The sequence below is a fragment of the Mandrillus leucophaeus genome, unplaced genomic scaffold, assembly GCF_000951045.1.
Source record: "Mandrillus leucophaeus isolate KB7577 unplaced genomic scaffold, Mleu.le_1.0 Scaffold110, whole genome shotgun sequence".
NCBI classification, from domain to species: Eukaryota; Metazoa; Chordata; class Mammalia; order Primates; family Cercopithecidae; genus Mandrillus; species Mandrillus leucophaeus.
This window is the reverse complement of record NW_012099210.1, coordinates 3,072,751-3,099,400: the sequence shown is the minus strand read 5'-3', so window position 1 is coordinate 3,099,400 and position 26,650 is coordinate 3,072,751. Positions and strand designations below refer to the sequence as shown.

Genomic DNA, 26,650 nt, shown 5'->3' with positions numbered 1-26,650 from the left:
TCTCATTGAAATTTTATGTTAAAATTTTGGACATTCCAAGTATTTTAAACACCTTCTTTTTTATTGGAAATTTTAGCAGCTGAGCAAAGTTTGTATCATTCATATACTTAGAACTATTTTAACCCCACCACCCAAACTGTCTTTTTGTCTTTTAATTGTATACACAATTCTGAAAGCATTTGGTTCAGTTATATTACCTCATGATGTGTTACTTTAGGACAGTGCTTCTCAACCTTGTATATCACAATCACCTGGATAGATTGCTAGAAACAGGTTGCTGGGCTCTCTATACCCAGAGTTTCTGATTCAGTAGGTCTGGAGCATTGCTGATAGTGCTGGACCATACTTTGAGAACTACTGCTTTAGGATTTCTGGTAAATATTGGCTTTTTTTTTTTTTTTTTTTTTTTTTGAGTAATGGGCTTGAGATATAAGAGAACATAGGAAAGGTTTGCCATAGATTTTATAGTTCACAAAATTATATTTAAAGTTCCTTTTTAACTTCCCCTTGTTGTTCTCATAATATTGCATTTTTCTTACTTGATTTAAATGTATTTAGTGCTGACAATATGACTGGTATTACTTGGTAAATGACCAATGTACATTTGCTACTTTAATAATTAGGTCATGAAGGGAGCATTCCAATGACTTTTATACTGTCAACATTGTGTTAGTTATTAGGAAGTCAACATAAACAAGTTCCTATGAAGTACATGGCCCAGGCCCTGACACATACTGAACACTGAGTAAATGCTGGAATGAACAAATGAACAATTGTCCTACTTCCCCGCAGTGTAATAGTTACTCCTTGAAAACTTGATTGATCCAACTTTAAATATATGAGAATTATCTTATTTATTGATCTTTACTGTTTCTTTGCTTCTCATTCTTGTAGTCCTGAGGATGGTTATCTCACTGGCAATTTAGCCCTTCTAAGAGAGGAGACAAGTTAAACATAAAATTAAGTTTTCACTTGTCTCTTGTTAGTAGTACTTAATTATTTACTAGAATAGGTAGTATTAACTTAAAAGTTCTTCGTTTTAAGTTGATTCAGGTGAATTTATTCAAGCTGGCCTTATGATCTTCTAAACATCCTTTAAAAAAAAAAACAACTTTATTACCTAATCTGGAACATAAATGTACAGTAAATCAGATACTACTTTTATATCCTTCTTACAAATTCACAGGAATTTCCAGTACTCTGTTATTGCATTCTAACAAAGCTTATTATGAGAGTTCTGAAGATACTGAATATGTTGAAATCTCTTTAGTGCTTCATTTTCCAACTATTTCAGTGCAATTTCAGTCATGTTTTGTCTGTTTTTGATGGCTGTCCTGTTGATTAGATAACGGATAAGAGTTACTGTACATTGCCAAGCCATCTGTTTCTATCGTCTTCACAAAGATGCTTCTTCCAAAGGAGAAAATGGACAGAAGAGCTTAATAGTGTTTTCGGGTGGAAATTAAGAGTTCTATTCCTGTTCTGGGACTGATAGCATGCTTATAGAATAATTATATTCTGCTCCTGCTTACTTCATGAGGGTATTGTAAGAGTTAATTAAATAACTATTTTGAGTGGCTTAAGGCACTGATAGGAAAGGTACTTTGTTAACTATACAGGTATAGGAAGAGTATGAGTTCTGCCATAGGCATGCTGAATATCTGGGAGGAAACCCTGTTGATGACTGGGAGACATGAAATCAAAACTGAGCTCAGGGATCCAGAATAAAATTTTTAGTGGGTAGCGTAGAAGTGATCACCAGAGTATTAAGATTCTACCCACCTGCCAAATGTAGGCCTATCAGGAAAACCAAAGACAACCACTAAGGAACTCTTGGAGCTTAAGGGGAATCAGGAGATTGAACCCTAGTCATTTGTCCAGGGCTTCCCTGAGGCCCAGGTTTTTCCTCCTGTACCATGCTGCCTGCTGACAGCTGTTGCATTTGATAAACCGGTGAACAAAGTCTTCTGTACTCATGTAGCTTTCTCTTTGAGATTGGGGTCGGGAGGATGAGAGATGTAGTAGGTGGTGGTAATAAGCATTAAGGTGAGAAAGGAAGCAGGGTGGGTGACGGGAGAAGTGAGGGTTTTGGAGTGGCAGGGAAGGGGGTTCATCAGGATCAGAGTCAAGTCAAGGAAGGCTTCTCAGGTGAGGTGACTCAGCAGAAAGAAGGAAAAGATAAAGCTGGGGAGAGGGCATGCCAGGGCCTGGAACTCTTAAGTGCAGAGGTAGTGGCAGGGAGGGGGTAGAGTGCTGCTGTCCCTGGAAGCACAGGTATGGAGGAGGTGGGGTCTGCAGTGTGCCCACTTCTCTACCAGCAGATCTGGTGAGGAAGACCATAAGCACACAGGAGGCGCATCCCTCAACTGTGAGCTTCAAGAGCCCTGTTTTGAAACCTTAAGTAAAACATTTGGAAAATAATAAGCCTGAACTTTTTTCCTCCAAGCTATACTGTGAAATGCGAATTTTAAAAAGAATGGTTGTGTAAATATGAAGAAAGTACTTTCAAATTAGATGATCAGACTGCATTTCCTTCAGAATTGTGTTGCTTTGCTTGCACATGGCAACTGAAAGATCCCAGGAGCAGGACTGTGGGCAAGTGATGCCCTGGCTTTAAGCCTCCAGTCACCTTGCTGTGCAGTACAGTCCTTGATGTTAAATGGCCTTCCTCCAACCTTTAGGAAGTCTCAGTGCGGGTCGTAGTTGAGGAGATGAAGAAGGCCTAAGAGGAGCAGCTCCTGTTTTTATAATTTTTTCTATCAGTGTTCCCTCCCAAGGGTATTTAGGTAAAGGTATTAACAAAATTTAAGAATTTGGCATACAGCTCACTTAGATGATCGCCAAGGTCCTTCTCATTTCTAAAGCTATTTGAAGCTGCTGTTTTCATTAGTCCTTAAGTATATGTTGCTACCATACAATTTAGCCACAAAAATGTTTAGATATGTGTCAAGGACCTCAGGGCTTCCTGACAAAAGTGCTTCTTGACTGATTGTGTATTTAGTACAAGGGCTTCCTTGGTGATAGTTTCCACTCTCTTTAAATACCATTCTGTTATTTTTGAAATCTGATCAAGAAATGACACAATAAATATCTTCGATATTTATACTTACGCCTACTTTTAACCTTTTAGGAAAACTTTATTACTTGGAATATTCTAAAATTCTGAAATAATTTGGAATATTCTAAAATTCTGAAGAGAATATGAACGGATTGTTATAATGGAACTTTTACCCAGTTCCCTCAGACTAGAGTGTTCATATGACGTTTTGCCAAAAAGTTCCTATAGAGGCAATTTCACTTTTAGGGTGGATGGGTCTTTTTAAAAGGATCATATTTAGTTTCTGGTTATTCATGATTGCACTCACTTTAGAGGATGTGTTCTTGTTAGGTTTCTGGTACTATTTGTCTCTCCTAAATAACAGTGTGGAATTATAGAAAGAAAGGGTGGGAAAATAGTCTTGTGATTCTCCAGGTCAGCATAAAGCCTGTTCCATCCAGCAACTGACTATTTTGTTCTTCCTTTTGCTTTGAAGGCCAAGATTAAATGCCTATTACTTGAATGTTTTTATGTTCTGTACCTCTCTCTTGCTCCATATATTTTGCAGTGGTGCAGATATATTGATTCATAAGTGATTGGTATTACATACTGAATCAGGGTACATGTATTCAACTCTAGAGAGAATTGTTTCTCGGTGTTTTTCACTATGTGACTCACCACTGTCAAGGTATGAAGATGAGTTTATGCTGCTAATGGGGTAGCTTTGTTGTGATGTAATTTCAGTAGCTGCCCATGGCAGCTGTTAGTCGAAGGTAAATTCAAAGCCAGATGGTTTCGATATCACAGTGGTGAAGATCAACAGAGTACCGTGAAACAGGGACTCGGTCATGGCAACCTGAGGCTGTTCTAGCTAACTCTTTCTGATGTGTTTCATCTATCTCTTTCCCAGTTCAATCCCTTGCTTACCTTTCCCCGTTTGAAAAACTCTACTTTTGGAAGGAGAGTGGATTGCAGGTCTTGAAAGAGACTTGGAGTCTTTACTTCTTGGTTTTGTTTTTTTTTTTTAATTTTTAAAAAAGTTTCAGGTCTTTTGTGACCATCACATTACTGAAGTTAACATTGATGTCTTGCTCAAACTTTTTTGTTTCTCTCACACATTTCAAAAAACCAAGTTAATACATTGAATTGAGCAGTCTGATAAGAAGGTAGTGTGTGGAATCTCTGGGTCCATAGAATTTCTTTGAGTGTAGATTGCTGTGTAGCAAAAGCTCTCTAAATTTTTTCTGCTGGCTGAATGTAGAGTAATGTGACCCTGTTGCTCTCCATGGTGAGCTTTCCATAATTGAAATATTCCTGGATTCATTGCCAGAAGTGGACTTCCTTTACCTCTGCTGTGCCACAGGGTGGCTGTTGCCTTTCTCCTTTAATAAGGTACATTGAGTTTGTGCCACTCAAAGAGCATTTCATCCTTTAGACATTCCACACAGGACATTGAAAATAGAAATGAGGCCGGGTGCAGTGGCTCACGCCTGTAATCCCAGCACTTTGGGAGGCCAAGGTGGGCAAATCACCTGAGGTCAGGAGTTCAAGATCAGCCTGGCCAACATGGTGAAACCCCGTCTCTAGTAAAAAAAAAAAAAAAAATACAAAAATTAGCTGGGCATGGTGGCGGGCACCTGTAATACCAGCTACTCGGGAGGCTGAGGCAGGAGAATTGCTTGAATCCGGAGGGCAGAGGATGCAGTGAGCCGAGATCACGCCATTGCACTCCAGCCTGGGCAACAACAGCAAAACTCCGTCTCAAAAAAAAAGAAAAAGAAAAAGTGAAGGAAAGTTAGAAACCACTGCATGTCCTAGGCAGTTCCTAACTCCCATGGCCAATTCTATCATGGGTTTTAGAATAGTTTATAATTCACATATAGGTAGAAAATTGATACCGAGAAACCCAGCTGCTCCTAGAATACTAGTAGTAACTCAGAAAGAGTAGAGAATTGTCGTACTGTAAAATGAGCAGATTGCCTTTTCACTTTCTTTTTCTGCCCCATCAAAGTGCCAGCTTGCTCCATCTTTGCTAAACATTAGATTAAATGTCTTATTTATCATAGTACCTCTGATGTTCAAAATTGCATATGCTGCTGTAATTCTTATGAATTGTGGGCATACGTTCTTCTGCGTAAACAGATGGTACTGTTGACACAGGCTTTACAATCATAGTAGGGTGGACATCAAAATTTTATATTTCTACTATTACCTTAATTGTAGAGAGATTCTGGGGTGACTGTGGAAAGTCATCTAACATGTGTTCTCTTTCTTTGCACTGCCGGGGTTCTAAATATTTATTAATCATTATTTATTTATACTCTGTAATGCCATACTTTATTGGTGAATGTTCCATCTTTTGGAGGGCGTTAGATAGATTTTCTTTAGTATCTAAGAGAAATATCTACCTATCAGTGAATTTCAAATTATAGTTTATGATCTTCAGATTAATGAAAAGCAAGTTTCCACCCTCACCCTCACCAAAAATTAAAATGACACAAAAATGCATCTTGGGAACATCACAGTAGTTTAAACTGAGAATACTAATTTTTTGAGATTTGATTATGTCACATTTGACTTAGATTCTGATAGATTATGAATTTGTAATCACTTCAATTTTATATAGAGAAATTATCTTTGCACTCTGAATAAAGTATCAAGCAAAATTTTAAAAGTAACAATATTTTAAAAGATGTAAACACAGTTAAAATCTTTGAGATATTTTACCATACACTTTTAGAATCATCAAATGCTACTTTGATCTTTTCATCAAATCAGAAGAGATATCTATATTTTTATTGGCAACAGTCAAAACAGTCTGTGAGGAAATGAAACAATCCAGTCTTTCATTTTCTTGCTCATTTAATCTAAACAGGTGATGTTTCAGTATATTGAGACATAAGACAATCAAGATTTTGTTAACAGCTTTCTAGATTATTGGTAGAATTATAGCTCTGATTTATAGGGTCACATTAAAAGTACACCTTTGTGTACACTAGGTCTGCAGGTGATGATATAGAAATACTAGCATGGGCCGGGCGCGGTGGCTCACGCCTGTAATCCCAGCACTTTGGGAGGCTGAGGCAGGTGGATCACCTGAGGTCGGGAGTTTGAGACCAACCTGACCAACATGGAGAAACCCTGTCTGTATTAAAAATACAAAATTAGCCGGGCGTGGTGGCACATGCCTGTAATCCCAGCTACTCGAGAGGCTGAGGCAGGAGAATTGCTTGAACCCAGGAGGTGGAGGTTGCAGTGAGCCGAGATCACACTACTGCACTCCAGCCTGGGCAACAAGAGCGAAACTCTGTCTCAAAAAAGAAAAAAAAAGAAAGAAATACCAGTGTGACCACACTGTGACACAGGTTGTGTTATCTCCTGTTAATGGAATGTAGCTTCCTTGACTTGTGGTTATTTCCCTGAATTCTTCTTTTAAGAAATTCAGAACCCTCACCTAAAAGGAAAGAAGTTACCCAAATAGGAAGATTGAAAATGAAATCGGATTCTTTCTGACATTTTTGCTGCCAACTAATGAACAAAAGACTTCATTAAGGAAGCAGGTTGTTCAGTGGTTCTTTGTGTCTGAATATGACTGATCTAATATATTAAACATTTTTCTGTAAGTGTAGCAGTATAGTGCCAGTTTCTATTTTCAGCTCCTCAAATAGTAAAACCAGTTCTGTCAGCAGGCATTTTATTAAATGCCTCAGAACATGTGTTAGACATCTTAGAAAATACAGACATAGAAGACAGGGATCTTGGTCTTATTAAACTTAAATCTAAAAAGATGTGGGAGCATTTTAAAGAGCAAATACAAGTGGGTGAAAATGAGCATTGCGTGTTGCTAAGACTTGAACTAGATTGGTTGGACTAGAGGAGTGAGTCATGGAAAAAAAGGCAATTTCAGAACACATTAATGAATGTCTTCTTAAGGATGAGGCGCTTGCAGAGGGCCTGTGTGTCAAAGGAAGAAATGTTTTGGTGATTCAAGTGGTAGTGAAGTTGTTTGACACTTACTTGCGGGCTTTGAAATGACAGGAAGAGCAGGGCTGGAGCTCCAGGAGGACTGGGCTGGACTAGGCTGATGGGTTAGGGTGAGTCCACTTCCCCTGTCCAGGCAGCTGATGGAAGGCATGAGAATAGACCGATTCTAGGGCAGCTATGTTGAAAGGGAACTGCTTTCAGCAAGAATGCCCACTGTGCCCACCATTTGGGGACAAGCAGATGCAGAGGGACCCCCTTCCAAATTTACACCTAGCTTTTGCCCAAGATTTCTTTAGTGATCTCTACCACTGCACCTACTCTGCTTTTCTCTCACTATTCCTCAAAGTGCAGCTCAATTCCTGTTGTGCCAGACCACAGAGTGGTAGGGGGAAGGCCTCTCGGAGCCTGAGTATGGTGAAGGAAGAACCCTGGAGACAGCTGGGCTGGAGGGAGCATGCAGAGCTCTGCCAAAACCGACGTCAAGGGTTGAGTGCAGTGGCTCACACCTGTAATCCCAGCACTTTGGGAGGCTGAGGCAAGTGGATCACCTGAGGTTAGGAGCTCAAGACCAGCCTGGCCAACATGGCAAAACCCTGTGTCTACTAAAAATACAAAACTTAGCCAGGCATGGTGACACACACCTGTAATCCCAGCTACTCGGGAGGCTGAGGCAGGAGAATCACTTGAACCCAGGAGGCAGAGGTTGCAGTGGGCCAAGATGGCACCACTGCACTCCAGCCTGGGGGAGAGAGTGAGATTCTATCTCAAAAAATAAAATAAAATAAAATAAGTTAAGTCGGTGCTCTTTATTTTCTGTACATAGTGTATTATGTATCAAAAGTGTGATTTTGGTTAAACAATTTTATTTGAATCTTATAATTTACCATTACTACAAAACAAATGTTCTATCCTTTGGAAGAAATTAGTAAATGGGAGAATTTTCTTTAACTTTGAAAAATTTAATCTGGTATTTATCTAATGTACTATATTTGCTCAATTAACTGTCACCTGACTTAATTTCCTTCTAGAAAACAGTGACAAATTGTATTTATCAGAGAATGAAAGGGAGAAGCCAGCCAACCAATTAGGAATAAATTTTCAAAATGAAATATTTTTGATTTGCAGTTTTATTTTTGTACAAGCTTTCATGTAGAACATGATTATTTACCTTCCTCTGACTATGAAATGGCATTTAAGTTTTACACATGAAGTAGAAGCACAAGCAAACACAAGCTAGTCATGAAAGATACTCTACTCTGAATCAGCCCATTGGGTGTTGAAGAAAAAAAAATGCTGAGTAAACCATATTGTCCTAAAAATGGGTTGTATTAAAGCCAGCAAGAATGGTATGGCATGAATCATAACTCAGTTTTTTTAAATGTTATGGTATACCTTGTCTAGAGAGTATTTCTGGTTGCTTAGAGCATATTTAAAGATAATTATATTACATACACATTTGCATGCATGTATGCTCTTGGGATGGCCAGACTAGAAACAAACTACTATTATTTTAATAAGGGCAGGGTTTATTTTAAAATATACAAAATTGGAGTAATTGCCTAAGTCGTTTCTAGATATCATATGGAATACTAAACCCAGGTATCTTGGTTCTTGGATTTGAAATTGCACTTTAGGTGAAATGGAAATACACTGCCATGAAAACAAAATTTTTAAACAGATTGTTAGACACAGATGATATCTCAGAATTAAGGCATTATTTTGGAAAAGGTGATTTAAACCCATGAATATTGAAAGAAGAGAGATTAACATGCTCGTGGTGGTGATACAGTGCATGAGCATAGCCATTGCACAACAGTGGTAGAGATTTGTGGAACGGTTGACATCTGCAACATTCTCAGCCAGCTCTGTCAATTAGTGCAGATTCTGACTGACAAGCTGTGGTGTGCCCATGTGGCACGGAACACTTAACTCCATCAGCTGTCCCACTGTACACTTGTGGATGAGCATGTAGCTGTTTTCATCATGTTCTAAAGTGACTAATAGACATATATTACCCATGGTGACCAACCTTTTCATTTGTATAGGTTCATATTAACCGTTTCTTAAACTTTTGAATTGAAATAATCAGCTAGATTATTGTCTGTAGAGACCAACCACCCATAGTGACCAGACCTCCCTAAAGTCACATCACAGAGCTTTGAAGTCACTGCAGTCCTGAGCCTGTCCTTAGTTTTACAGTTCTCAGAACCTGCAGTAATATATAAACCAGAACACAAATTTATTAATTCATAATTACCACAATGTCCATATTTGCCAAATACACTTCTCCTTCCTATGATCAGGTGACTGTTGCCATTGTGAACTTAGAATCTTGTCAAAGGGGAAGACGTGTTTGCAAGAGAGGTCATCTCAGGACCATCTCTGTCCCTGAGAGCAAAGATCTTTCTTGTAATCTCACTTGTTTTTACTTCTTTGGGGAGGGCAGGAATCTGGGTCTTCCTTTTCTATGTTTCATACTAACTAACCTCTTCTCCAATTGTGACGACAATCACATGTGATGAGTCATAATCATAATCTGATTTTGATCTGTGTGTTAAGAGTCTGTTCCTTGATGATAGGTTAGAGCTCTTGGGGGGATACTTTTACTGATTCTTAGTTTATATAAGTCCACCCATTTCCAGTCTTATCCTCATTTTATTGATTTTTCTAATTTTCTTCTCCTAGAAGCAACCTTGTGTCCTTTCACTTGAGGTTTTGAGGAGCAGCTCCCTGATGCTTCCACCTGTGAGGATACTGAAACGAGGAGGATGGCAATACCCGAGAACATCTTCCTAGTGTCCTTAAGTGGCCCACTTAGACAAGGAAGGACAAGGTTTTCTAGGATTCGATTCATGATTGTATCCCCCAGGGATTTGGCACATGAAGGAGAGGAGAACATTGTTTTCTTTTATAGATGTTGGAGATTTCTTCTTTTTGATGTCTTTAAAATCTTCTTTTCCTCACAGTTGCTTCCTAGCTCCTCACCAGGCCTTCCAGACATTTCCCCAGTAGTCCTAAGGTGACACCATCTAACTTTTACTCTCCTAACTCCAGGTCACATTACCTTCACTGGGACCAGTGAAACCTGATTCAATTTGACTCTCTGCCTCAACTGTCACCATCATCTTAGGCAAATTTAAAGGCTGTGGAGACAATTCATGTCTTTCCTTGCGTTTATTATTGTTCCTTCGTCTTCTCATCTCCAGAGTTTTCTTTCTGTTTTTCTCTCCCACCCCACTTCCACCCCAATTTTAGACTGTTGGCATTCTCTGAACATAGCACATTGTGGTGTTTTATGCCTCTATGTCTTTGTAGTAAGTCTCATCTTCCCTGACGACCCTGCTGTCCCGTGCGAAGTTGAGCTCCCCTCACTTCTGTGGTGGTATATTTTATGCATGTTTACTCTTGCATTTATCACACTATTTTTACTCCTTTGTTCCTGCTAGACAGCTCTTTCAGCATCATAATGGCCACAAAACCTAACACCATTTGGTGTATAAATGTGTTTTCATTGAAAACACAGATATGTTGTCATGCCTTCCCTCAGTTTGTTTCATGCTCCCATTGAACAAACACTTTCGAACACCTACTGTGTTTCGGGCACTTTCTGGATCTGCTGAGAATGCAGTGGCAATCCAGATGAAAATAGTCCCTCCCATTACTGAACCAAGACTGTATGGTTAGATTGCAGAAAAGTAAATAAGTTATCATCCAGTCCATTGCATTCTCCATCTGTGATCAACAAAATTCTAGAAACTTTGTAGTGGTTGTTATTTTTTCTTGTACTTTCTTCAAAAAGCTGTTTGGAGATGTTAAGTATGAAAATTTGTCTCCTTGAAAACAAAATATAGCATTAAGCACACAGATTCTAAATGGAATAAAGGAGACTGAGAGATAACCATCATTCCTCTATCCTGCTGAAGACCGGACAGAAAGAAAGGATGTTATCACAACTGAGAATCTATGGTACTTTTTAAAAAATATCTTTTAAAATCAAGAGTTTTTTGTTTTGTTTTGTTTTGTTTTTTTAACTCTAAAGAGCTACTTAAAAAAATTGCAAATTAGACCAGGTATGGTGGCTCACGCCTGTAATCCCAGCACTTTGGGAGGTCAAGGCGGGTGGATCACCTGAGGTCAGGAGTTCAAGACCAGCCTGGCCAATATGGTGAAACCCCATCTCTACTAAAACTACAAAAATTAGCCAGATGTGGTGGCATACGTCTGTAATCCCAGCTACTCTGGAGACTGAGGCAGGAGAATTACTGAAACCCAGGAGGCGGAGGTTGCATTGAGCCAAGATCGTGCTGTTGCACTCCAGCCTGGGTGACAGAGTGAGACCGTCTCAAAAAAAAAAAAATTGCAAATTACTCAATGCAACATTGCTTAAATCAGCATTATTAAGAGGCTTTAAACATGTATAAAATCAACATTTCTGATGTTATAATTCAAAACTGTTGACTTTGCTTTTTTTGCCTGTGCTTTCAGTAAAGTAACTTATAAATTAACGTCTGTATAAACTGGATATGTTTTAGGCAAATTGTTGTATAACCCAGATGGGGAATTTATCTGTCAACCAAAGTACCAGAGTGTACAGTATACCAAGGTCATTTCCATGTGAGTGTTCATGAAACAAGAATGAAAAAGTAGCTAAAACTTGCACCTGGCCTGGAGTAGGCTGGGCTTTTTTTCTGGAAAATCATTTATTCATTTACTTTCAAGCTAAGTTGTCAAGAAATGTAAGCCAGATATGGTGATGTGCACCTGTAGTGCCAGCTACTTGAGAGTCTGAGGGCTCAAAAATTATTTGAGCCCAGGAGTTTGAGTCCAACCTGGGCAACATAGCAAGATCCTATCTCTTGAAAAAAAGAAGAAAATGAAAATAATTGGTACCCAGCCTTCAGCAAAAACACAATTTCATGTTTTTGGTGTCAGGAATCTTTATTGAAAAGAGCTTTAATTTTTCTGTACCATTTCTTAAAAGTATTAAATTAATGTTTTTCTTTAATAGATAAACATCATTGGAAAAGCTGAGGAAAGCCAAATTGTGAAGGATGGAACAATGTCTCTTTCCATCTACATTTGCTCATGAATGATAATGATTATCATATTGTGGGATTTCCCAAAGTATGTTCCTCTGAATGTTAATAGGTGATCCTCAAAAAAAATGGGGGTTGGCTGGTCTGGTGGTGCACACCTGTAATCCTGACACTTTGAGAGGCTGAGGTGGAAAGATTGCTTGAGGCCAGGAGTTCAAGACCAGCCTGGCTAACATAGTGAGACCCTGTCTGTACAGAAAATTTAAAAATGGGCTGGGCATGGTAGTGTGTGCCTGTAGTCCTACCTACTAGAGAGACTGAGGTAGCAGGATTGCGTGACCTAGGAGTTCAAGGCTGTAGTGAGCTGTAATTGTGCCACTGTACTCCAGCCTGGGTAACAGAGTGAGAACCCATCTCTTTTTTTTTTTTTTTTTTTTTTTTTAAATACACATGAGGGTCTCTGGTTAATAAATGTTGAGATGTAGGGTTAGGTGAGATTAAACAGGTTCATTTTTTTCATGATTTCTCGGAGTCTTTATGATGCTCCACACCAGTGCTTCTCAAAGCTGAATGTGTATAGAAAACACTGGGGATCTGACCCACATGTAAAGTGTGATTTCTTTGGTCTGGGGCAGGCCTGAAATTCTGCATTTCTTACAAGTTCCAAAGTGCAGCCTGCACAACTGGCTCACAGATCACACTTAAAGCAAGATTCTTAGGGATTTTCAAGAGGAACCATGTTCTGCCACATTTCCCAGACCTGCTAACCATAGGAACCTCATTTTGAGTTGCTGGAAGTTGTCCATGGAGCACATTTGAGAATTTTAAATTGAATCTTTAAAATTACAAATGAATTAATGTATAATTTAAATAGAAGTCTCATGCAGATCTTCTAAGTTATGATTGGCCAAACAGCCCCGTGTAAATCCCAAGACACTGAAAAAATCATTTAGCTAGTTCACGTAGAAGGAAAACCAATATGGGCTAAAAAGACAACCACTAGGTAAGATAGCAAGTGCACTGGATTATATACTTTCCTTTCTTTTTCTTTTTTTTTTTTTTCTTTTTTTTATGAAACGGGGTTCCGCTCTTGTTGCCCAGGCTGGAGTGCAGTGGTGCAGTCTTGGCTCACCACAACCTCCGCCTTCCGGGTTCAAGCGATTCTCCTGCCTCAGCCTCCCGAGCAGCTGGGGGATTACAGGCACTTGCCACTACGCCTGGCTAAGTTTTTGTGTTTTTAGGAGAGACGGGATTTCACCATGTTGGCCGGGCTGGTCTCAAACTTCTGACCTCATGATCCACCCGCCTCAGCCTTCCAAAGTGCTGAGAGTACAGGCGTGAGCCACCACCCCCAGCCTACTTTTCTTTATTTTTAATGACCTTATAAATATTGTTAAATATTCAAGTCTTTAAACAATTTTACTTTGTTTTTACTGCCTCTAATAATTCACATATAAATTGCCATATTTCTAAATCCCCATATGTGCTCTGCTAGTGATTTCATTAGTCTTTAATCTTTGTTAACACTAGTATTTGATATGAAAAACTAATGATGAAAACAAATCTTTTATTTAAACAGATTGAGATTTGATATGGTTTACCATACCCTAATTACAAATGACGTAAAACAGCAGTCTAGGGAGGTTTTTAGAAATCTGTTGGACCTAAAGCAAATTTAAAAAAAGAAAAAAAAGCTGAATAAAATTAATTATTACATTATAGATGGGCTTTTTCCCACCTGGGTCCTTCTGCCCCACCTAGAATAGTGTCTTCATTTATGCATTCCTGTTGAAATTCTTTTGAGCCCCTGCCGTCTGTTTCAGCTCTTATTTCCTCATTTATCTCACACTGCATTTTATTGTAGTTTGTTAATTTGTCTTGTGCCTTTTAGATTGTAAGTTGGATGGGAGTTCAGGGTCTTATTTATCTTTGTACTTTTACACCTGGTTTATAATGTGGTTGATACATAAGTAGATCAATAATACATTAAATAAATAATATTGTTATAAGATAATTCTGGGTAGTAGCATATGCCTGTACTCCCAGCACTTTGAGAGGCCCAGGCAGGTAGATAGGTTGAGCCCGGGGGTTTGAGACCAACCCTGGGCAACATGGTGACACCCCGACTCTACAAAAAATATATGAAAATTAGCTCTGTGATGTCGTGCCCCTGTAGTCCGAGCTCCTCAGGAAGCTGAGCTGAGAGGATTGCCTGAGCCTGAGAGGTCAAGGCTGCAGTGAGCTAAGATCCCACCACTGCCCTCCAGCTGGGGTGACAGAGCGAGACCCTGTCTCAAAAAAAAAAAACCAAAAGAAAATAAGATAATTTCGTATGTCAAATATTATACTGAAAAAATAAGTTTAAAACTTTTTTCTGTATCCCCGTCATCTCCTGATAGTTATTTCAGGTAGTATTGACTTATTCAGGGTATAACAAGCCATCCTAAATCTCAGTGGCTCAAACAACAATGAGTTTTTAAGTTGGCAAGGAGGTTCTTCTGGTCTGGCCTAGGCTCAGTCAGGTGCCTGCAGTCAGCTGGTGACTAGGTCAGGGCAAGACTAAGATGGCCTGTCTTACATATTCTGAGGTCTTGGCTGGAATGGCTGCGATTGCTGGGCTGTGTATACATAGCGTCTTTTAATCCCAAGTTCTGTCACAGCTTAGTGATCTCAGGGTTTCAAAAGAAGCTGTTAGTCCTCTTAAGATTTAGACTCAGATGTTGCACAAGATCACCTCTGCCACATTTTGTGATCAAAGCAAGTCACCTGGCTGGCCCCAGATTCTAGGGGTGGGGCAGTAGATGCTCCCTCCTCCTGCAGTTTTGAGAGCAGCAGCAAAATTGCAGTCACCTGGAGTTACTGTCTACATATTTCTTCCCCCAAGATAAATAAAAACACTAGTATCATTTCACTTTTATCAGCTCCTCACTCCTCTCATGTTGATACTACACAGAAGGTATGTAGGTTTAATCTTCAGTTTTCCTAAATCATTTGCTTTGCACTGTTTTTTGTGTCCTAAACCTTCCTTTGTCATATTTGTTATTTTGCTGCAGAATTTCCTTTTATTCAGCATTATGGTTGGGTGATTTTGGTTACAGAACTTCGTTTTGTTGAAACAAATTCTCTGAGTCCTAGTATGTCCCAAAATACCCTTTTTTTTGCCTTCATATTTGAATCATAATTTTTGGTCAGTACTTGGAAGCTATTGATAAATCTATAATTGAGAAGATGTGTGATGCTAATTTGATTTTATTTCTTTTTTCTCTATGGTAACATACATAATTTTTTCTTTATCCTTGGAACCTAGAAATGTCAATGGCTTGGTCCAGGTGTAGCTTGTTTCATTCATTTTATTCACTTATTGTCTCATTTTAAGTGATTTGTTTTCAGCTCTGGGAATTTTCATTTCTTACTTCTTGTAGTATTTCTTCTTTTTTCTCTTTTCCAAGATCTTGGAGTAAACAGATGTCATTCCTGCATCTGAGCTCTAGTCACCAAACTGTTCTTTTGTCTTTTTGTAAAATCTCTCACTCTTTTTTGTTGTTGTTGTTTCTGAGATACTTATTTAGGTCACTCTTATGAAATACTCTGTTTTAAAAAATTCATTTTGCTATTCATCTCACGATTAAGATTTCTTTTTTATCCTGTAACTTTTTCTTCAAGATTTCTGGCTGCTTCTCTTTCCTACATACAATTCTTAGTTTTAACACTAGGATATTAGTTCTACCTGTTCTACTTTACTTTCTTCTGTTTGGGGAATTTGGTCCCTCCTGGGTATCAGTGTCTGAGGCCTGCTCTGTCTGAATCTCTTCTCTGCCAGTGACAAAATGTTTGGGCACTTGCAGGGTAGGCGCTGACCATCTAGCTGCACTCTCTCTCCCCTTGATTATCCTGACGTTGGCCCCAGGCCTGAGGGCCTCAAGTCTGGGATCTACCAGACTCTGAGCCTTGAGCTCTCTCACCCAGTGTTCCACCCTCTAAAGCCAGCCTTTGCCTCTTTGTGTTACGGTTTCCTCTGGTTGCCTTACCAAACGTCTATAGCAGTTATCTTTCTGACATTTTGGCACACTGATGACATTTTTTAAATTTCCAGGCTAATTTTCTTATCTTAAGAATGAGAAAATGCCTTTTCTATTATTTCATGGAGTTGGGAGTTGGAGAAAAGTTGAAATTTGTGCTCATCTTGCCTCTTGATCCAGTTTCCCCTATCAGAGTTTTAATTACATTCTTACTCTATTGATTACCTCCATCCTATCTTGGTATACCCTTTAACATTCCAGGTATATCTCTGAATTTGTCATGATTTTTCATTTCTTCTCCTCCTAGCATCTATGGTGCTATAAAGGATCCTGATTCCTCAAAAAGAAAAAAAAAATGAACCTGTAGTACTTTTCAAAAAGATTTTCCTTTTTTCCTTCTTTCCTCTCTATAAAAAGTAAGATATTTTGGGGAGAGGTTGAAAATGCCCACATGTAATTCATGTTTATCAAGATAGAATTTCCAGTTTTCATTAACCATTTTGCAGTGCTTTCCTTGTGTTATAGAGGCCAAGTCAATGCTGCGTAAGGCCAGAGGAGCACCATTCATAAAAGACACAGTGTGAGCAGCCCAGGATGCCAACAGTGTTGACTCTGGTGTTATATGTTAACCATGTGTTTTATTTTCAAAAATTGTTATTGAATGTTATACAGGGCTGAGGGCATTATATTTTGCAACTTAAACCACTTATTATTGAAGTGGATTCCTTCTAGGCATTTATACATCATAAAATTATATTTAGTCTAGTTTTAAAACAAGAAGTAGTTTAATTCTATTAAAAGTAGATAATCTTTAGTATTTAAGTTACTAAATACTATTCTATTTATCATCATTGAAATATTCTAAATTATTTTATTTATAAACTGCATTTAATACTATACCGTGTTTATTCCACTATATTATTCTTTTTCCATTTTATGAGAAAACTATGAAAATACATAAAATATGCATACAATTAAAAAATACTGAAAAGCAAGCACATCTGTGTAACTGCCACCCATGTCACGCCGGCGCTTTAGAAGTTCTTCATGTGCCCCTCTGAGATCACAGCCCCCTCTCTCCACGGAGGTAGCCACTCCTCTGACTTTGGTGATGGTCATTTCCTTGCTACCTATGCATGCATTCTTAGTAAGCATAGTTTTATTTGCCTATTGTAGAATTTTACATAAATGGAATCCCACTGTTTGTGTTCTTTTGCACCTTGCTTCTTTTATTCAGTATTGTGGTTGACAGTCATCCTTGTTTTATGGAGAGAGCTTTGGTTCATTGATTTATTGCTATAGATGAAATACATTGAATGAATATATTACATTGTATTTATCCATTCTACTGTTAATGGTCACTTGAGTTGTTAGCAACCTATGGCTTTCACAAAGAGTGCTGCCGTGAACATATTTCTATAACTCTCCAGGTGCCCATGTACAAGAGTGTCTCTACTTAATCAGGAATGGAATTACAGGGCTACAGAATGTACATGTCATCAGCTGCACTAGATAATGCCAAAATAGATTCCAAGGAGTCGTTGCCATTTACACTGTCATCAGTAGCATGGGATAGTTACCATTGTTCCACATCCTCACCAGAATTTGATACTGTTTTGCCATTCTGGTGTTTGTGTATTGACTACTCATTGTAGTATTAATGTTCATTTTTCTAATTACTAATAAGGTTGAGAACTTCATTATTGGTCATCTAGATTTTCTCCTCTTTATACAAACCTTTTGCTTAATTTTTTTTTTACCAGATTACCTTGCAGTGATATTTCTAGTGAAGAATTCATAATCAAAAACATTTAACTACTCTGCATAGATTATTCTCTTGAACTACTATGCTGTTTGGCATAGAGCTCTTTTCTAAGCAAATTCTTGCCAAGACATTTGAATTTTTTTATGAACCGCCTGATTAGAAGGTTAGTATGCAGCTACCTCTAATCCTCCTGAAGAGTTGCAGCTTTTGGTTATATTTCTATTTCCAGGATATTTTAAAAATATAACTGCAAGAAGTTTATCTGATACTCCTTTTAGAATTCTAGACTCAATGCCATATGCTCCTGAAGATGTTTAACTTTTCAGGCAAATTCTTAATTTCCTAGTACTTCATTCTTCTGCAATATCTGTTCCAGTTTCATTATAAGTAAAACAAAGAGAAACTTATCTTTGCTATATGATGATACTCTTAGCAATTTTTTCTGCTTATTACTGTTAAAATATTTTATTCATCTAATGCCTATTTTCTACACTTTTATCTGACGTTAGTATCTTTATTTTTTGAATCAAATTTAAATATTCACACTTTCTTTAACCTTTATTTTTTATTAATTTTTCTTAGGCATCATTATTTTGTCATATCAGTTTTGAAATTGTATTTCTCATCAACATTTTTTTGAGTGTTCATGATGACAACTATATGTTGTACTTCAGACACCTAAATCAAGAAAGAGAAAAATAACTGGAGTCCAACTTATTTTACTAAAAAGATGAAATAAAGTGTACTTGGTATGCTTTCACCAAAAATTATTAGTAAGGTGAGTAGAAGGGAATTAAGTAGAGAAAAATTCAGTATTTAGTTGATTTTCCATCTCTGGAAGATTTAAGACAGATGATTTTGTGGACTATTATCAGCTGTGGTAAAAGAGATTATACATATTGAATAATAGGTTACACCTATATATTACATCTATAATATGCCAAAAAAGCCTTCAGTAGTCATACTAGAGTATATGTGGTCTGCAGCCTGGAGCAGAAAAATTGCGTGTTAATCACTAAGAGTTGAATATAAGATTAAGATACTTGCATGCGTATACACACAATTATACTGCCAGTTTCACATATGAGCCTCTTTGTGTTCAATAAAGATTATGATGAAAATGCACAGCTGTTCATAGTCAACCCTCCTCTAAAACTGTGAGGATATCATACTTAATTCACAATATTTATCTTGCTGACCCTGCTTCCCAGGACCAATGAACCCAGAGGAGGCTTCTTAGAAGTCTCAAAAGAATTTAGTCTAATGGTATGATTTAAAAAAAGAGACCTGGGCAAAGAAAACATTTATTAAGTAAAGGCTAGGATAAAATGAGAACACAGATATGCATACCCACACATGTAAGAGCTGGTCACAGATTCATCTCTGAGCTTTGTATAGCCAAAGAGAAAACCAGCTAATGCTACAGTTTCCAATAGCATCCACCATTTCCTTAGGAAAAGCCTAGGTCCTGGCTTTCAGATGGCTGATACAGAGACAGTGTGACACAGTAGACAACATTCTGAAAACTCCTGAGGAACATTCACATCTGTTTAGAATCTAGAACTTGTTTAGTCTTAGTGTGGGCCTCAGGGTTTAGAGTTTCCTGTTTCTGCCACACACAGTGCAGCATCCCTTCTACACTATCCCTCCTGCAATCATCATCCAGACCCTGATTAAAGATCTCTCATCATGGGAGTGTGCCACCTTCAGAGGCAATCAGTTCTTGAAATTTTAAGCATTTGACTATTAGCTCCAAAATGAAAGCCCTCCATTATTGTTCCAACCTTTAATTTTGATTCCAAATATAAAGACAGTAATAATATAGGTTAATACACATTTATTACAAAACCATTAATTTTTAGTCTGGCTCTTGGGATTATAATCTAAAAAGCCTCCTTCAGAGGCTTATAGGCATCTGCTTTTCAATGCTGGATTTCTCTTCTTCAGATCAAATTTTCTCTTCTTGTTCCATTAACTACCACTCTCATGTCTCCCAGTGAGCTTTGAGTTCATAAAGAGTAGGAGCTGTGTCATTCACATCCTCCCTGTCCCCTTGCCTGGAAATAAATGACTGGATCCCTTTAACATCCCACTCATCATCTCTTGAATGGGTACACTGTGTCCGTTCCTGTTATTGTGCCGCCCGTATCTGGAAGTAGTTATGTCCCAAGGAGCCTGAAGGAAAGTTGTAAGCTCGCTTATGCCCTTCCTATCATCCTAATGATTTATAGCAACACAGCATAAGATCACCTTAGGTTTGGGCAGTCTTGTTTCACTTATGATTCACTCATTTTGCTCTTGAACCTGAAATGCCTACATTGATTTCCCAATATGCTGCTGAGCTAACCTAAATACAGGACCTTGTATTTATTCCTGTTGTTTTAAATCTCATCAGAGGCAGCTCATTACTGCAGTGTAGCAGTATATTTTTTGTATTTTAATTTTATCTCCATCTGGTAAATTCAATATTCTTCATCATCATTGAAGAACTTGTGTATGACTTGTATTGATACCATGGTTAAAACATTTGGTGGGGTTGGGTCAAGGTCAGAACTCTGGCATTACATTAGAAACCTCTATAGATTGATGTATTTCATTCAACTGTTTACAGATTGTTGGAGTCAGCAGTTGCCCTTATTCCAGCCCCATTTCTATGTTAATGACAATGTCACGGGGGACGTCTAATATCATATACGCCCCACTAGAGTTTGGGCAACACTGCATGGTTACACTGCCCCAGACAGACATTAGACCAGCTTAACATGACTTTTCTTTGGTGCCCCATTTTATTTCTCACAAATCACCTCTTGGATAAAATCCTTTAAAGAATCTCACCCAAGATCTGTGTCTAGCTCTGTAGTTTGTCATGTGAAGAGTCTACCTTCCCTTTTTCCAAAAACAGCCATGGCATTTTCCTCCTTCCAGTTTTCTGGCATGCCTTCATTCTCTGTAGAACCCTCAAAAATGATTCAGCAACCTATCTGCAAGTTTTCCCAGTTCTCCGGAATGTGATCACTCAAATCAGGCAAATTGAGGTCACTGAGGGAAGTGCGAGGCCTAATTTCTCACAGTCGCTTTACAATATAAGTCCTTTTTTTTTTTTTTGCTAGTGGAATGGAGCAATAATATTATTCTGTGACTCCAGTCTTAGCTTGATACTTTCCAGTTCATTAAATGATCTTACAATTATGAAAACTATGAGAAAATGGATAGGAAACCTTCATAGGTTTATAACTTGTCAGCACAGTGTTACCGCTCCCCTGCCCCATGTTGGTTGTGGCATATTGAGACTGCTCCAGAGATAAGGGGTAGGGAAGTGTCTCACCCTTAGTAATGACAGGTACCATTGGCTTTGCTCCTCATCTGGTGACTGTTCATGGCTGCCTGTGGTGTGACCTAACCTTTGAGGAATCAGAATAGATATCATCCATGTCTATGAAAATCTCCTCTCCTGCCAAGCTTCTCAGCATTATATTACTTTCTTTTATACAGTTACAAGGTCTCTGACCCTCCTCCTCTTGACTTTAGCATTACTACTTTTCATTTACATCTTGCTGTACTTTGCCTTGATCCCATGTTTCTGCATCAGCTAGGTGATGAGCCCCCTAATGGTCAGTGTCCCTGGGAGAGTGGTACTCAGGAAATGCTCCTCTGGGCTCATTGGTCCTGGGAAGCAGGGTCAGCAAGATAAGTATTGTGAAATTAAGTATGATATCCTCACAGTGATGTAATACCATAATATAATTCTAGGTCTTTTTAATAGTAAGACTCCTTCTATATTAATAAATAATTACTTCCCCAATTACACTTCTGTTTCTCCTTTTCTCAAATTCTCTTTGTTCACTGAATTTTTCGTTTTCTTTTTCTTCTTACACAGTGGTTGTTTCATGATATTATACTCTTGACATTTAAAATTTTTGGTTCTTGGCATTATTTGTTTCACTGTTGCATAGTAACATTTTTGTTCTTTGCAACCATCTGCTTATTTTAAGGTGTGTAATTTTTCAATGGCTAGAATACTTTTATATCTTTACTTGCCTTAAATGCTAATCTAGGATCTTTGTGTAGCATTTTTTTCCTTTATAGAGCTTATGTCTTCTCTTTAATGAGCACTTGATAGAGAAAGAAAATTTTATTCAGTTGATAATATTTTGTTTTACATCTCAATAAACATTCCACATACACTAAAAAATATAGATTGCCATAAAATTATTACATTGTATAAAGAACTAGCCATTTTTATCGGTGAGGTAGTGAGGTAGAACTCCCCCCGCTCCCGCCCCACCCAAGACATTTAGGTTTTGATCCTACTCATCTCCATGTCTCAGGATCCTTCTATTCATACCTGAGAAGATCCTGCAGTTCAAATTCTATCTAGGCCTTATGCGCCGTGAAAATGGGAGATTGAGAATTCACTTGCTAGATAGAGCAGGCATGAGAACTCATGAGGCTGGTGTCGGGGGAAATGCACAGATAAACTAATCAGATCCACTGTCCATTTATGCCTATTAATATGACAAGAATAAAAAAACCACCAGCAGAAACATGAAACTTAGACCCTCTCCACTAACATGGAAGCCAGGAGAGTAGGGAAGAAGATGGGAGCTCAAAGGACATGTAATTTCCCCTTTTACTTACGGATTATTATTTTGGAAACAGAAGACTGATACTGAAATTTGAGGGAATGGGGAAACAAGTCCCAGATCAACTATAGAATTGAAGACTGTGGAAGTTAATTGATTAAATTGAAATATATAATAGTAGAGTAATTTGCAAGAGAAAACTGAAGAATGTTGAGGAAAATGTTTATAGTCTCAGATGTCCGTATTTGAATATACGATGTGACACATCTAAACAGATAGGGTCTCTCGGACATCTTAGGACTTGGCAGAATTTACCTAATGACTGGAATGAGACAATGAAAATATATCATCCTTCATTCATGTATTCATTTATTTTAGTGAACATTAATTGAATACCATTTAATATGCCAGGTACTTGACTAGTTTCGTGGTATGATAAAGACTGTACTCACAAGAAAACAGAGAAACTGACATGTAAATGAGTTATTAAAATTTTAATAACACTTTACGCTAACCATCGATTCCCCCTGTTTTCCAAAATTGTAGAAAGTCCATATCAGGTCAGTAAGTCTCTTGACAAACACACTGCTCTCACTATGTGTTGTCTTAGGAAAGGCACTCTAGCTCCTGCCAAGAACCTATTCTTCTGTCATAAGCTATGGGCCTAAAAAATAGATTTTCTTTTCAACACCACATTCCTAGTCATTGTTATCTTTGAATAATCAGATTCTTCTAAAGAAACCAAGCTAGCTGTAAGACTCCACCAAGGATGAACTTGTTGCTAGTTATTAATATATTATATTTCTTTAAAATAAGCAGACTTTTATTTTTAAGGCTTCTTTAGGTTTTAAACTCTTTTTTTCTTTTCTGTTACAAAAATCTCTTCTGCGATTGGTAAAACATTCTTCTCATGTCAGTTAACATTTGTAGATGTCTTTTTGTGTGCATGTTACTTTGAAAACAGACCCCTATAGCAATCTAGAATGTTTATTATTTAGTTTCTTGATAAGTTAGTCATATTTACTTATTGGTTACCATTTAGAAAATTTAGCAATTTAACAAGCTTTTGATCATGGTGTGTAGACTATAGTCTACTGTAGTTGCTAGGAACCATCTGTAAATCCTCGGTTCCTGCAAGGGAGCCCAGAAGAAAGTGTTAACCCTTTGCCTGCTTGATTGCAGGAGGAATGCCAGCTCCTGAGCAGGCCTCATTGGTGGAGGAGGGGCAACCACAGACCCGCCAGGAAGCTGCCTCCACTGGCCCAGGCATGGAACCCGAGACCACAGCCACCACTATTCTAGCATCCGTGAAGGAGCAGGTACATCCTCGTATTGAAATTTGCAATGAGTTATTTCTTAATGCCTTTAAAAAATTAATCTTTGGATATGTTTTAAATTTGTCTAACGTCCTTGACGCCTTCACGTTTTCTAATTATAAGGTGTTTACATCCCTGAGTACATTGGGATGACTGGCATGTAGAGCTGCTCCAGGTGCCAGTCAGAATCGGAACATGCAGGATACTTGTGCGTCTGCAAGTAAGGACAATCTCGATGGTGATCGGTGTCTCTGTCGCTCCCACATTGCAGAGTGTGTGCATGCACGCAAAGCTGTGTGAAGCATAGTTCTCAGTGCTGACTTTTCTATCAGGACTCTGGCAACCTGAGGCCTGTAATAGCGTTAGGTATTTTGAACATTTTAACATAGGTAGTATATAGGGTTGTCTCTGTGATTTTTGGATAAAGGCTATATTTGTGTGTTTGTCTAAATTTAAGTATATTCATTTTGTGAGCTAATGTTCTAAAACTTGTCGAACTGTGCCAGTTTGCTTCAATGTCATGTTTATGTTGATTTTTTTAAGGCATTAATACTCTTTATCCTTCAAACTCAAGTAACCTTCTATATCAGGTCTTATCTGTTGTGCTTAGAGAAATTAGAATTCTGCAATTTTAATTTCTTAAGATTTAAAAGCTTAATAAGGTAAATGTAAATTTAAAGCTCCAGGGATAGTTTTTGTTTTTTGTTTTTTTCCTGCTTCTTCTCTCCAAAAAACATTATATGTCCCCTGTGAGGGTTATTTTGTTGAAATAATCTAAGATTAAGTTTTTTTAAAAAAAATCTTATAATTAAGCCACTGGATGTTTTTTTCTCAAGATAGGTAATGTTGAATTTGCTGGGATATTCCTTTAAAAGTCAGTATCAGTAACTCAGATGACTAATGATGACGAAGATTGAGGAAACATTTATTACCTTATTGTTGTACTATTTGCTGTAACTTGGAATGTGGCATGAAAGATTGCTCTATAACCGTGACACATGTCTGACGTTAGAACTATGTTTTCAAGAAAAATTATTTCAGTTTATTCTAGTAACAAGATGTCAAAATAATTTTTTTATTCCTCAATGAAATTTGAAGTTTTTAAACTTTCCACAAAGAGTTTGAAAAGGTACAAGATATAGTCAGTACAATTTTCATCTTCCACCAAACTATAGAATAGACGTCTAAGCTTCTGTTATCTTTAGGGGAGAAAAAAGGACTCTTCGATAGCACTTCATAGTTGTCAAGATTTGACCCACAGAGCTGTTAAGGGTGAGAAGCCTCAGATTTATTTGAGGCTGTTAGTATATACTGTGTTTTGGTGAAATGTGGTAAATTTATCAGAATGTTTAGAAATGACTTAAAACTATTAGCTCTGTGCAGTAAACATAGCAATGGTAACGTTCTGTTTGTACCTTGAGACCATATACCCTATATGTAAGAAAATAAGGAAACTTGTTAAGATTTTGACAATAGAATTCCTTGATGGCCTCAAATGACTTCAAAATTTTATCTTCTGGCAGTAAATAGTGTTCTAAATAAGTATTTTATGGGAAATGCTAAGAAGAGTTCTAGCTTCTCAAGGCAGCCAAAAATGTATTTATCCTATTCATTAAAACAATTATTATATATAATTAGTTAGTGGGATGCTATACTCTGGTCTTTGGTTCTATTCCTGTTGTGAGAAATTGGAGTTCATTAATATATATTTGCAGTTTCGTACATAATTTCTTTTAAAAATTTTAAGTACTTAGCATTTCAGTTGTTTAACCCAGGATACCACATCTGTATCTTTTTTCAAGATACTCTCCTGGTTTTAAATAGCTCCCCTGCAATTTTTGTGGCACCAGGCAAAATATAGTTGGAGTAAAAATTTCTTAAGACCCTCCTGAAATATGTCACTTCCTATCATCTACCCAATGGGATAGAGCACAGAAAAGTTAGATCCAAGTAAGAAAACTAATTACCATTCACCTTATATGTTTGATTTTAAAATTTACTGGTCAGAGTGTGACACTCTTAGCCCACTGTTACATGCAGTTACAATAAATGTTGGTCATGTTTTATATCCAAAAGAGCAATATTCTTAGATGGGATGCATAATTATTATTAGTTTTTAGAGATGGGGTCTTGCTGTGTTGCCCAGGATGGAGTACAGTGTCACCTTCTTAGCTCACTGCAGCTTCAAACTCCTGGGCTCAAGCAATCCTTCCACCTCAGCCTCCCTAGTAGCTAGGACTACAGGCATGTACTACCATGCCTGGCTAATTTTTAGTTTTTAATTTTTTTCTGTAGAGATAGGGTCTCACTATCTTGCCCAGACTGGTCTTTAACTCTTGGCCTCATGCAATCCTCCTACCTCAGCCTCTCTAAAGTGTGAGGATTGTAAGTATGAGCCACTGTACCTGGCCCATAATTATTATTTTTTTAAAAAGCCTCACTGCCATGCCATAATGGTATCCACTCTGTGATCTCAAATAACAGTCCTTGTTTCGTGGCAGCCATGTCTTAGGAATGGTGTTTCCTTAGGTCACAAAAGGAAGGGACCCCAGCAGTGCAACTGGGTACATGGAGTAGGTTTCCATTCTGTTTTCTCTGCTGACCATGTGATCTTGGAAAGATTTCTTAACCTTTCGTTTCCCAGTTTGCTTATTTATAAGATGCAGATAATAATAGTGAGGACCTTAAATTAACCTAGGTAAAATGCTTGCAACAGTACCTGGCCCTTAGTAAGGGCTAACATTACAATTGTCATTATCATTTCTGCATTAAGAAGAAAAGGCTCCTCTTAGGAGGAGCTAGTGGTTCTACTTGTAACCATACTAAAGATTCAGTGAGCCGTTTTTTTGGACATTGATAGCAGAAGACAAACTTTGAATATTGAGCAATGTTTATGCTGTGACAGTAGTT

The 26,650-nt window shown here is 37.8% G+C and overlaps 1 protein-coding gene across 4 annotated transcripts in view; it reads left to right on the top strand.

Moving 5' to 3' along the window:
* PKP4 (plakophilin 4) overlaps positions 1–26,650 on the top strand; it is a 228,820-nt gene that overhangs the window by 47,706 nt on the left and 154,464 nt on the right. For 2 of the 4 annotated variants that reach the window (XM_011991709.1, XM_011991728.1), the window contains exon 1: positions 23,592–23,743. In XM_011991709.1, the coding sequence (XP_011847099.1) occupies positions 23,612–23,743 (132 nt within the window). In that variant the 5' untranslated portion in view covers positions 23,592–23,611. Of the gene's footprint in view, positions 1–23,585; positions 23,744–26,650 lie in introns of those variants that run through there. The other 2 variants (XM_011991719.1, XM_011991737.1) reach the window with 2 other exon arrangements.